The following is a 12094-nucleotide window of genomic DNA, read 5'->3' on the forward strand; positions in this document are numbered from 1 at the left end:
AACGGACAGCTCAGAGGGCTTTTGCATGTGTCCACACTCTGTAGCCCACACCCGGATCAAGACGTGTATGCACACGTGACTTCCGGCCCCTGGAATGCCCCAGTCGCCGTGGGCAATGCTCCTCTGATCTCTGTCGCTGGAGTTGAGTTTGTGCTCTGACACTTCCCCGAAATGGACTCCGAGTGTGGATCCCTTCGTGGCTGGTTTCTTTTGCTCAACATGGTGACTGTGGGTTTCACCTACATGACCGCTCTCCATCTTAAAAATAAAACAGCCAGTTATTTTATCAGCAACATGAGCTTATTCAGAATAGCGGAGGAATTGCAATTTGGGATGCGAAAGACAGGACGAATCACAGTCAAGTCCAGAGAACAAAGGGGAGGACTATTGCTTTCTAGAAAAAAGGAGGAAGCTGGGTAGAGGGGCTCTGAAGCTGAGTCCACTGCAGGGGGCGGGGGGGGGGGGAAGCGCTGGAAGGACGTGGCTTCTCATTGGCTGAGTTATGGTGGCTTCCCATTGGCTGATTTGTGGCGGTTTCTCATTGGCTGAGTTACAATGGTTTTTCATTGGCTGGGCTGTTTCTGGGCGGGAGAAAATCTTCCTCTTGCCCAAAGTTTATGTGTGAGAGCTCCCCGTTTCTGGACTTTCTCACTCCATTCTTTTTTTTTTTTTAGTTTTTTTTTATTTTTTAATGTTTATTATGTTTGAGAGACAGAGCATGAGTAGGGGAGAAGCAGAGAGAGAGGGAGACACAGAATCCGAAGCAGGCTCCATCCAGGCTCTGAGCTGTCAGCACAGAGCCCGATGAAGGGCTTGAACTCACCGACTGTGAGATCATAACCTGAGCCAAAGTCGGGATGCTTAACCAACTGAGCCACCTAGGCGCCCTCCTTACTCCATTCTAAATGAGGTTTCCTTTCTTTTCTTTTTCTCATTTTTTAAAAAATAAGTGTTTCTTGATTTATTTTTAATATTTTAATCAATTTAAAGCAAACTCCACACTCAACGTGGGGCTTGAACTCACCACCCCAAGATCAAAAGTCTCCTTTCTTCACTAACTGAGCCAGTGAGGCACTTCTTTATTAATTTTCATATTGTGAATATCAGTAACCTGTCCTTGTTCTTTGCTGCATAATATTTCACCTGCTTTTCTAGGAAGCAATAGTCCTGCCCTTTGTTCTCTGGACTTGGCTGTGATTCGCCCTGTCTTGTGCATCCCAAATTGCAATTCCTCCGCTATTCTGAGTGTCTCCCAATTTATTGGTCTCTTCTCTTTCTGATGTAAACTTGGGTGGTTTCAGTTGGGGGCTATAAAGAATAAAGCGGGATCGCCTGGGTGGCTCAGTTGGCTACGTGACGGACTTTTTTAAATTTTTTAAATTAATTAATTAATTTATTTTTTGTTACAGACAGAGACAGAGCATGAGAGGGGGAAGGGCAAAGAGAGAAGGAGACACAGAACCGGAAGCAGGCTCCAGGCTCTGAGCCAGCCGTCAGCCCAGAGCCCGACGCCCGGCTCGAACCCACGAACGTGAGATCTGACCTGAGCCGAAGTCAGAGGCCCAACCAACTGAGCCACCCAGGCGCCCCTGTGACTGACTCTTGATCTCAGCTCAGGTCATGATCTCACAGTTTGTGAGTTCAAGTCCCAAGTCAGGCTCTGAACCGACAGCACTGAGCCTGCCTGGGACTCTCTCTCTCCCCCCGTCTGCCTTACTCCACTTGCGCTTGGTCTCTCTCAAAATAAACATTAATTTTTTTTTTTTAATTTTAAAGGGGGTAGAGGGGTAGGGAGGGAGACAGAATCCAAAGCAGGCTCCAAGCTGTCAGCACAGAGCTGAGCCTGTGAGATCATGACCTGAGCTGAAGTTGGACACCCTACCAACTGAGCCACCCAGTTTTTAAGAAAGAGAATAAAGCAGCCATGAACATTTGGAGGCCTTTGTGTAGACATGTGGTCACACTGAGCTTGGGTATAAACTCAGGGACAGGAATGCTACAACACACAGGATGCCTCAGATTGCTTTTTATTTACTCTTAGAAATGGCCTATGCTTGTTATTTATTTTTAAAGAGCACAAGCTGGGGGAGGGTCAGACACAGAGACAGGGAAACCCCTGCAGGCGGCACACCACCAGGGCAGAGCCTGATGGGGGGTTCCAGCTCACGAACAGTGAGACCATGACCCGAGCCAAAGTCAAGACTCAGGTGCTCAACCAATTGAGCTGGTCCATCCCATGGCTCCAGCACCTATCATTGCTCTCCTGCCCGCGACCACGCTGTCACCGCCCTCTGCTGGCGACGCGCCTGCGCACATAGGCCTAGTCGCCTAAGTGGGACCCCGTGTAGTTACAGCAGCAAACAGGGCGCAGCTCCCGGGCACAGAGAAGTGCTTCTAAGCAGCAAGCCGTTAACAGGGAGGTGCCCAGCGGGGCCTGGCAAGCTTTCCCTGCAAAGGGCCAGAGAGTGACTACTTTAGGCTTTGCGGGCCACAGATGGTCTCTGTTGCATAGTTTTGTTTGCTTTAAAAATGGAAACTACGCTGGGGTGCCTGGTTGGCTCAGCGGGTAGAGCGGACGACTCTCAGGGTCATGGGTTTGAGCCCCACGCTGGGGGTAGAGCTTACTTAAATCATTAAAGGAAAATGGAAACTGTTCTTAGCTCATGGCCGGGCCAACACACAAGCAAACACACGGCTCTTTTGGGGGGTATGTGAGGATTTGCACGTTTAGTCTAACTCATTTTGTACAGGGATTTGCCTAGAGGAAATATTCATTAAGTGTGAGAGGTAGGGTTTCTGTTGTATCTAATTTTGAATTTGTAATTGCATGTTCTTTTCCTTATATTGCCCCAAATGTTTAATCGTCTTTAAAAATTGAGATAGAACTGACAGCACAGTATGTTAGGTGTATAACATGCTGATTTGGTACGTGTATATACTGCAAAATGAGCATTAGAAGTTGACGTCTGTCATTCCTACAACTTTTTTTCTCCTGACTAGAAGTGTTCCGATCTCCTCTTAAAAAGAAAAAAATAAATAACAGGTTTCAGTGGCACCTGGGAGGCTCAGTCACTTAAGTGTCGACGCTGCAGGGCGTGGAGGGGGCAGGGCGGTAGGGCTCAGGGCGGGGGAGGTAAAGGACCCTCCCTCCCCGCGCACTTCTCCTGTCCCAGCTGCTGGGCAAGAACTCTGAGCCCCACTGGGGGCCTGGCCCCGTCCTGGTCACACCCTTGTGAGCAGAGCAGGGAAACGGGCCGAGGCGGCCACACGGACACCCCGCGTAGCTCAGCGCCTGGGAACACGCGCGCATGCGCCTGCTCAGACCCACACATGCGCGTGCGCACAGAGCCTGTACTTAGCTGCAGGTAAAATTTATTAAGGCGACAGTGAAACTCCATGCACCCACGACTGGGCAGGGAGACCCCGGCCCCCGTCTGCTCTAGAATGGGTCTCGGCAGTTCCGCCTCCACCCCAGGCCCCAGAAGGGCCGCTTCGCAGGCCAGAAGTCCAAGTCCGTTAGCTAAAGGCCGATATCTAGGGGCCTTGATGTAGGATGAAAGAAATCTATCCTTTGTTTCTAAGAAGAAAAACAAAAACAAAAGCGAGGGTGGGGGAGGGGCGCTGAGGAACTTCTAGGAAAAAACTTGTTTCTGGAAACCTCCCCCTAATGCCTGATGGAAGAAAGACTCAGAATGTGTGTCTTCCAAGCTCGCAGAGGGGGCTCCCCGACGTGAGATGCGTTGGGAGGAAGGGAAGACACACACGTTCCAAGCAGGGCGAGGGGGCGAGGGGTCCAGCGCTCCTGCTGACCCCTTGGGGAGAGGCTAAGTCCCTCGAGCCCCCTTCTGACATTCCTATTTCTTCTCTTCTGGGGCTTTCTCCGCGACTTCCGGGGTTTTCTCCACGACTCCCGGGGCAAAGGGTCCGACCAACCACATGATGGGCGCGTTCTGGGCCACGTACTCAACCATATGGTCAAGGGCCTCTCGGGCCTTGGCCACCTGCTCTCGGCTCTGTGTCAGGATGGTGCTGGACAGGTCCTGGAAGGAATGGATGCCGGAAAAGGTGGCCTGGAGGCCCTCCACCTGGTGGCGAGCCTGCTGCACCTGGTCCTTCACGTGGGCGGGCAGCCCCTGGACGCTGGACCCCAGTGACACACAGGTGTCCTGCAGCTGCTGCACAGTGTCCCGGAACATGGTGAGCGTCCGGGACTCCACCTGCTGGGAAGGGGCAGACTCCACCTGCTGGGAAGGGGCAGACAGTCAGGACCATGTGCTTCGGGATCCAAAGCCGGGGCAAAGAGAATGGGAGGGTTCTCTCGCCGACCGTCCGGGAAACCTGTTGTTAGGGGAGCCCGCCTGGTAGGGTGGTTTGGGATGCCAGCTCTTTTTGAGCAGTCACTTTGGAAGACCGTGTGGTGGTCCCTCAAAATGTTAATTTCCACATAAGCAGCAATTGAGTCCATTTCTAGGCATCTACCCAAGAGAAGTGGAGACATAGCACCATAGACAGTCTGGTCACAGGACGTCACCCACAGGAGGCAGAAGAGGAGACAATCCAGAAGTCCATCAACTTGTAAACAGATAAGCAAACACGACCTCCCCCCCAACACACACACACACACACACACACACACGCGCGCGCGCGCGTCCCTCGGCCACGAGCAGCAGCGAGGCGCATACCCGCTGCCCCGCGGACGGACCCTGAACACACGACACTCTGGGAGGGAACCGGACACGAGAGGCCACGCGGGGAGTGAGTCCACGTGTGTAAAACATCCAGAACAGGCTCGTCCACGCAAAAACAGGGACAAGATCTCCTTTGGGGTTATGGGAACGTTCTAAGTGCACCGTGCCATCCGCACAGCCCTGTGAATACGCTAAAAACCACCAGATCGCACGTGTGGGTGAACCGGATACCACTGCATTGTAATCTCATTAAAACTTTTTTTTTTTTAGTATCTCAAGACCCTTTTTGGGGCACCTGGGTGGCTCAGTCACTTAAGCATTCGACTTCAGCTCAGGTTATGATCTCGCAGTTTGCGAGTTCAAGCCCCGCGTTGGGCTCTGTGCTGACAGCTCAGAGCCTGGAGCTGCTTCGGATTCTGTGTCTCCCTCTCTCGGCCCCTCCCCTGCTTCTGCTTTGTCTCTCTCTCTCTCTCTCTCTCAAAAGTGCATACAAAAAATTTTTTTTTCTTAAGTTAAAAAAAAGTTAAAAAAAAAAAAAAGAAGAAGAGGTCTGGAAGAACTTTCCAGGCAGGAGCTCTAAGTGGCGGGGGAGACCGAAGTGTAAATACGTGAGTTGGGACCTTAACACCCCACCCCAACCACAGGGGTGAGAGAGCAGGCTGGGACGCAGGACTTTGCCCTCAACCCGCTATCAGAGCCCTCTGGACTTGAACCTGGCAGGGAGGTGCCCCGAGTCAACACCCGCATCTCCTGGTTGCCGGGGTCAGCGGTGGGGGAAGGGAGAGGGAGGCAGGTGCAGGCGATTTGGGTCTGAATGCTAACAGTTTTGCATCTGCAGAGACGGGGGAGGGGGGAGCTTCATAAATGCCACGTTTGTAGGGCTCACTGTGTGCTTTCTGTAGCAACTCGAATTTTTTTTTAATAAATGTATATAACTCACAGACCAGAAAATACACCCTTTTAAGGGTATAGTTCCGTGGTTTTTAGTACATTCACAAGGTCGTGCAGCCACTGCCTTGAACTCCAGAACATTCCATCACCCACCAAAGAAACCTCCTCCCCATGAACCAGTCTGGAACCCCTCCTCAAGCCTCTGACAACCTCGAGCTCTCTTCCCGTCGGAGGAGGAGCCTGTTCTGGACGTTTCAGGCACGTGGCCTCTCCTGTCCGGTTCCCTCCCTGAGCGGCGGCGAGTGTTCAGGGTCCATCCTCTGACCGGAGTGGGGGAGCCTCGGCCCCGCTAGCGGCTGAGTGACGTGCGCGTGCGCGGTGGGCACGCTGTGTGGATCTGTTCATCCATCAGCAGACCTGGACTGCCTCCACGTGGCCCGAAGAACCCTGCAGAAGGCCCTACATCCCATTTACAGATGGGGAAACCGAGGCCCAGAGAGGTTAGGCTGAGGAGCTATAGTGCTAGGCCGGCCCGAGACTGACGTATGGGCGTGAGAATCATGTGAGGCGCTGGTTCAAGGACAGGCGACATGAGCAAAGGTACCGGCGGGGCAGGTCGAGCGCAGCAGGGAAGGGCAATGCCTGGCAGGGACGGGAGGGACCTGAGGTCGTCGGTCACCAGGGAGCCAGGCAGGGGACATACAGGGCTCGACGGCGCTGGGATGGGGGAGGAGGCACACGAGGCATGGCTTAGCGTCCAGCAGGTTGAGAGACATCACACTCAAGAGTCCTACAGTTCAGAAGCGACACCCACACCTAAAGGAGGAAATCAAGGTGGGCTTCCTGGAAGAGGTGCCGCCACGTCCGGAAGGCAGTTAATGGGAGGAGTGGCTGGGGAAGGCATTCCAGGCAACTAGGCCCATCTGACAGAGGCGCGGTTAGGAGGCCAGGGCCCTGGGGCACCTGGGTGGCTCAGTTGGTTAAGCGTCCAACTTTAGCTCTGGTCATGATCTCATGGTTTGTGGGTTCCAGCCCCGCATCAGGCTCTGTACTAACAGCTAGCTCAGAACCTGGAACCTGTCTTCAGACTCCGTGTCTCCCTCTCTCTCTGACCCTCCTCTGCTCATACTGTATCTCTCTCCCTCTCTCTCTCTAATAAATAAAAACAGTAAAAGAATTTAAAAAAATATATAAAAAAAATAAAGGAGGTCAGGGCCCTGAGCGTCCCACGCGCACCCCCCCCCCCCCCGCGGTACCTCGGGCTTGGCCGCGGTCTCCTCCGTGCCCCGGGGCTGCTTCTGGGTCCAGCTGAGCCACATCTGGTGCAGTTTCTCCTGACCCTCCACCAGCTTCTGATCGACTCCGTGCTTGACGGTTTCCATCTGGAGCGGGAGAGTGAGGGCAGAGAGAGAGTGAGAGAGAGGCTGCCCCCAGCCCCTGACGGAGGCTCGTGTCCCAGAGGAGGCAGGAGTCCGGAGAGAGGCCCCCGGGGTCCTGCTTTTATCCAGGACGAGGTGGCCTGCGGAGGGGGGGAAGCGGGTGGGGGATGCTCTGCTCACTAGGCTCCCCACGATCGGGGTTTCATCCCCCGACAGGCGCATGCGCCCAGAGGGAGGGCGTGGCTGCACATTCCCCGCACCTCCTCCCACGTGTGGTCTGCCTCACCTTGTAACCAGCGGCCACGAGGCTGGCTTTGGCCAAAGGAACATAAGCAGAGCCTTAAAAACTGCTTCGATGGAATGTTATTCAGCCTCAAAAAGGAAGGACGTCCCGCCACCTGCCACCAAGTGGACGGACCCGGAGGGCACTGCGCACAGTGACAGAAGCCAGACACCGAAGGACACGTCCTGTGTGACCCACTCACGGGGTCCCTAGAGGCGTCCCGTGCACAGAGACAGAGTAGATGATGCGAGCCAGGGGTGGGGCGGGGGGCGGGGAGTCAGTGCTTATTTCATGGGGACAGAGTCTTGCTTTGGGGACATGGAAAGTTCTGGAAACAGATGGCAGGGGCGGCTGCACGACGGTGTTCGTGTGCTGACGCCGCTGAGCTGTGCACTTGGAAATGGTTAAAGAAGGTGAATTTTACCCCATCAGAAATTAAATTAGAAAAAGATGGAGGAGGGGCGACCGGGTGGCTCAGTCCGTTAAGTGTCCGACTCCAGATTTCAGCTCAGTTCCTGGCTCTGAGCGGACAGTGCAGAGCCTGCTTGGGATTCTCTCTGCCCCTCCCCTCCCCGCTCTCCCTCCAAAAAGGGGAAAAAATGAGGGCGGAGATAACGCTCAGTACAGGAAGCTAAGCAAAGAAAAAAAATAGGAATTTAGCTCTTAGAGAACGGACAGAAACCCCGCCCCCCGGGAGGGGGGGGCAGGCTGGGACTGCAAAGTGGCAGGGGGAGGGGCCTTTCTGGGGTGACGGAAATAAACGTCCCACCTCCTGATGGTGGTGGTGGTTCTATGTCTGTTTCTGTTTGTAAAACCCCTCAAACCGTATGTGCCTAAAACGGTGACTTTTGTTGTCCCTCAACGATGCTCCACGAAACGGCCTTTACACAGAACACTAAGTGCAGGTCATGCATCTGGGCCGCTGCCGGGTCCCTAGGAGGTTGGACGCGTGGGGAGGACTCCGAGGGATGGGGAGACGGCCAAGTGCGTGGCCCGGGGCACCTGGCCCGCCCACGCCCCATCTCCGCAGCCCGGGGGGGTCGGGGTCGGGGGGGGGGGGGAGCCGCGGGGCCTCACCAGGCTGAGCGCCTGCGCCAGCTGCATCAGGGCCTCGTGGGCCCGCTGCCGGCTCTGCCGCAGTTTGCCCAGCGAGTGCGCGTAGGCCCGCTGGCGCAGCCGCTCCGACAGCGAGCCCAGGCGCACGAAGTAGCTCTGCTCCTGCCGCTGCTGCTGCACCGAGGCGATGTCGAAGCCCTCCAGGGACGTGGCGAGGCGGGCTGCAGGGACGAAGTCGGGAGGGGCCACCATGAAGCCGCGACCCAGCAGAACAGGCCGCTCAGGCTTCAGTGGCGACCCTCGGGCTGGCGCGGGCTGCCCAAGTTGGGCTGCTCACAAGCTGTGGAGCCTTGGAGCGAAGGAGACCCCTGCCTTGCTTTTCCCGTCTGCAAAATGGGTATGATGAGAAGCACACTTCCCAGGATCAAGAGGCCCTGGACTCCACCAGGGTCTGCAAACCCCATCCGCCCGGCCTCTGGTCTTGTACCACATGTGAACACAGCCAGGCACGTTGGTTTTTTATTTCTATGGCTACTTTCAAACTGCAGTGGTGGCGTTTGCGGCCTCTTGGCCCCTGGGACACTGAAATATTCACTCTCTGGTCCTAGTGAAGTGACTTGCCCAAGGTCACGCAGCTAGGAAGAGTGGCAAGTCAGGATTTGAAGCCAGAAAAATCTGACACCATGTATTAACCATGATGCTTGCTGGGGGGCGCGGGGGAGGGAGCTTGAGCCACAGGAGAACCACGCTCACGGCACCGTAAGGACAAGTCAGGATGATCTAGTCCAAAAAGATCCCACAATGTTACGGTAAGATGGAAACTTCCGGTCCTGATTTTATCCTATCCTGTCTGCTCCTTTTAAACTTCAACATAGTGTACGTCTGAGCTTTGCAAGTCACTGGATATGGATTCAAATCCAAGCCCTATGGCTTTGTAATGCCGTATAGCCAGATTCTGCAAACTATGGCTCCGGGGCCAAATACCACCTGTCTTTAGAAATAAAGTTTTATTGGCACACAGTCACACCCATTCATTTCCCTATCTTCCATACTTCTGTGTTAACAGCTGACTTAAGTAGTTGCCACAGAGACTGACCTACAGAGCCAAAAAATTTACCAACCTGGCTAAGAAAATGCTTGCCACCCCCTGCTCCAAAGTGATTGTGCCATTAGGCTTTAGTTTCCCCTTCTGTACAACCACCCAAGTCAGAGCTCCCTGAATTGTGAAATCAGAACTACCTTGTATTAAGACTCGGAAATGAACATTTTAGCCATTTTTGTTCATGATTTTTAGCAAATGATTTGGCTTTCTGTTTTCAGTAAGATTCTTCCTAAAAGAATCTTGAAAAGCTGATTTAAAGAAGGGTGTTGAATAAACAGAACAGGAGCCGGAACATATGACCAGGGAACAACGGGGTGGGGGAGGGGAGCTCTGGTCGGGCAGAAAGAACCTAGTTAAGTGAGGTCTCCGTTTTAGCCCCGTATTTCTGCGTCTCCTTCGGGCCAGGCGCTGCTCCGCGAACAAGAGACAGGAAGTAAAGAACAAAATCCCACAGGCAGCTGTTGACCCACTGCTCAATCAAGGGAAGCCTTTGATCCGGGGATTTCAGTGGTTTCTACAAATGTTAAAAATTCTGGAAGGACGTACTCTAACCCAGGGGTTGATCAACTTTTTTGTAGGAAGCCAGATAGTCAATATTTTTGTCTTTGCAAATAACGAGTTACACCATGCCTCCACTATTAGGCTCTCCAGTTGTACAGTAAAAGCACTCAAGACATGTGTGCAAATGGCCGTGGCCGTGTGCCAATAAAACTTTATTTACAAACGCAGGCGGCAGGCCAGATGTGGCATTGGAGGTAATCTAATATAGTCGTTTGGGGAAGAGGAGGTCATAAAAGAACCATTTTGTGACATTTATTTTTTCTTAATTCTTCTTAATGTTTTATTTATTTTTAGAGAGAGAGAGAGAGCTCAAGCAGGGGAGGGTCAGAGAGAGAGGGAGACACAGAATCTGAAGCAGGCTCCAGGCTCTGAGCTAGCTGTCAGCACAGAGCCCGATGCGGGGCTCGAACCATATTCCGTGACATTTCAAAAGCAAACAGTGGGGGCGCCTGAGTGCGGCTCAGTGGGGTAAGTGGCCGACTCCTGATTTTGGCCCAGGTCACGATCTCATGGTTTGTGAGTTAGTTCACGGTCCACGTCAGGCTGTGCACTGACAGCTCAGAGTCTTGAGCCTGCTTTAGATTGTGTCTCCCTGTCTCTCTGTGCCCCTCCCTTGCTCTGTCTCAAAAAATAAACATTAGAAAAAAAGTTTCAGGGTCAGGTTTTGGACACTCAAAGGACACATGACCTCTACGTTCAAACCACATGCTTCAGGGCTTAAGATCACAGGCGTGCCTGAAACCTCAAGTTTCTCCAGAAAGCCAAGACCATCGCCTTGCACTGAGGATTTCCAGAGAGAATCACGGAGACTCAGAGCCAACTCGAGGGGGGCTCCGACTGGCCAAAAGTAACAAGACAAGTGAAATGTCATAAAGCAAACGCGTAGGACCGGAACACGCCACGTAAGTCTGCACGTTAAACCAGCAAGTCCCACGCCCTGCTTTCCTCCACACGCGGTCCCGGGGGTGATGAAAACTGCCGCAGAGAACTTTCTCCGGGGAAGTTTTCCAGCCAGCAGAGAAAGAAGAGGTGCTTAGAACAGTGGCATTTTGCAATCCCAGCCATCATCGGAGGTGCTACCCCACCAGGGAACCCCAGGATTCCCTTTGCGTGAATGTTCTGGAACAGGTGCATCAGGGCGTCTCACCTGGGAGGGGAGTCTGCCCCACAGGGGACCCTGGGTGGTGTCTGGGGACCTGTGCTTGTTGCACTGCGGAGGGGGGCCCTGACACTGAGTGCATGGGGTAAGGAGTGGTGTTCAGCCCCCCAACTGCATCCCGGACACACCCACGGAAAACGACCTGGCCCAGAATGCCCGCAGCACCTCAGGCGAAAGCCCCTGATCTGGTCTGTCTGCAGCTGTTTCTGGTGGCCCCAAATGTCTGGCTCCTTTTTCACACAAACCAACTCTGGCCAAAGTCAGAGGACGCTTGGTCTCTAAGGGACAAGCAGCCCATGGTCCTCCCCTCAGCGGCCACCAGGGGGCGCCCGTGAGCACCTAAGTCAGGTTGGGCTTCCTCTGCCCACCTCCGAGATAAAGTCCAGGTCCTCCCCACGCCCCCAAAGGCCCTGACCCCTCCCCCGACCCTCCCCCTCCTCCCTCTCTCCCCCTCGCCCACTCTGCCTCACTGTTTCTCTAACACACCGGCCAGGTCCTGCCTCAGGACCTTTGTTTTCTATGCTTCTCTCTGCCCCGACAGCCACTCAGCTCGCTCCCTCCCTCTCTACCTCCTCAGAAACATCTACCCCGTCCTCCCCCTCGACTTCTCTCCTTCCACCTTGGTTTTCTTATACTTCAGACCGTGAGTTCCGCGAGGGCAGACTTCTGTCCCCGCCACCCCCAGACTTGGAAGACGTCACAGAGCAGGGGCTCAAGGAACATCTCAGTGGAGGAATAAGCAGGGGTTTGAATGCCTGCGAGCACCAGGCCCCGTTCTAGACAAGGGGCACAGCAGTGAGACCAGACAGAAGCACCGATGCTGGAACCAATGCTGAGTGCGGGGGGGGGGGGGGGGGGCCCCGGGGCCGGGGGGGGGGGGGGGGGGGCAGGCCTCACAACACAGTTTGGACGAAGGAGGCTGCAATTTTAGACGCTTCCCTGGGAAGGTGGCATTTGAGCACAGGGCTGCAGGTG

General features: G+C 54.2%; 1 protein-coding gene across 4 annotated transcripts in view; it reads right to left on the reverse strand.

The window, feature by feature from the left end:
- PLIN3 (perilipin 3) overlaps positions 1-12094 on the reverse strand; it is a 24582-nt gene that overhangs the window by 2536 nt on the left and 9952 nt on the right. The window contains exons 6-8 of one of the 4 annotated variants that reach the window (XM_029917181.1): positions 8319-8518; positions 6836-6961; positions 193-258 (exon numbers count right to left, since the gene is read on the reverse strand). In XM_029917181.1, the coding sequence (XP_029773041.1) occupies positions 193-258; positions 6836-6961; positions 8319-8518 (392 nt within the window). Of the gene's footprint in view, positions 1-192; positions 259-3352; positions 4245-6835; positions 6962-8318; positions 8519-12094 lie in introns of those variants that run through there. The other 3 variants (XM_029917180.1, XM_029917179.1, XM_029917178.1) reach the window with 3 other exon arrangements.

The sequence above is a fragment of the Suricata suricatta genome, chromosome 12 (assembly GCF_006229205.1).
Source record: "Suricata suricatta isolate VVHF042 chromosome 12, meerkat_22Aug2017_6uvM2_HiC, whole genome shotgun sequence".
Lineage (NCBI taxonomy): Eukaryota > Metazoa > Chordata > Mammalia > Carnivora > Herpestidae > Suricata > Suricata suricatta.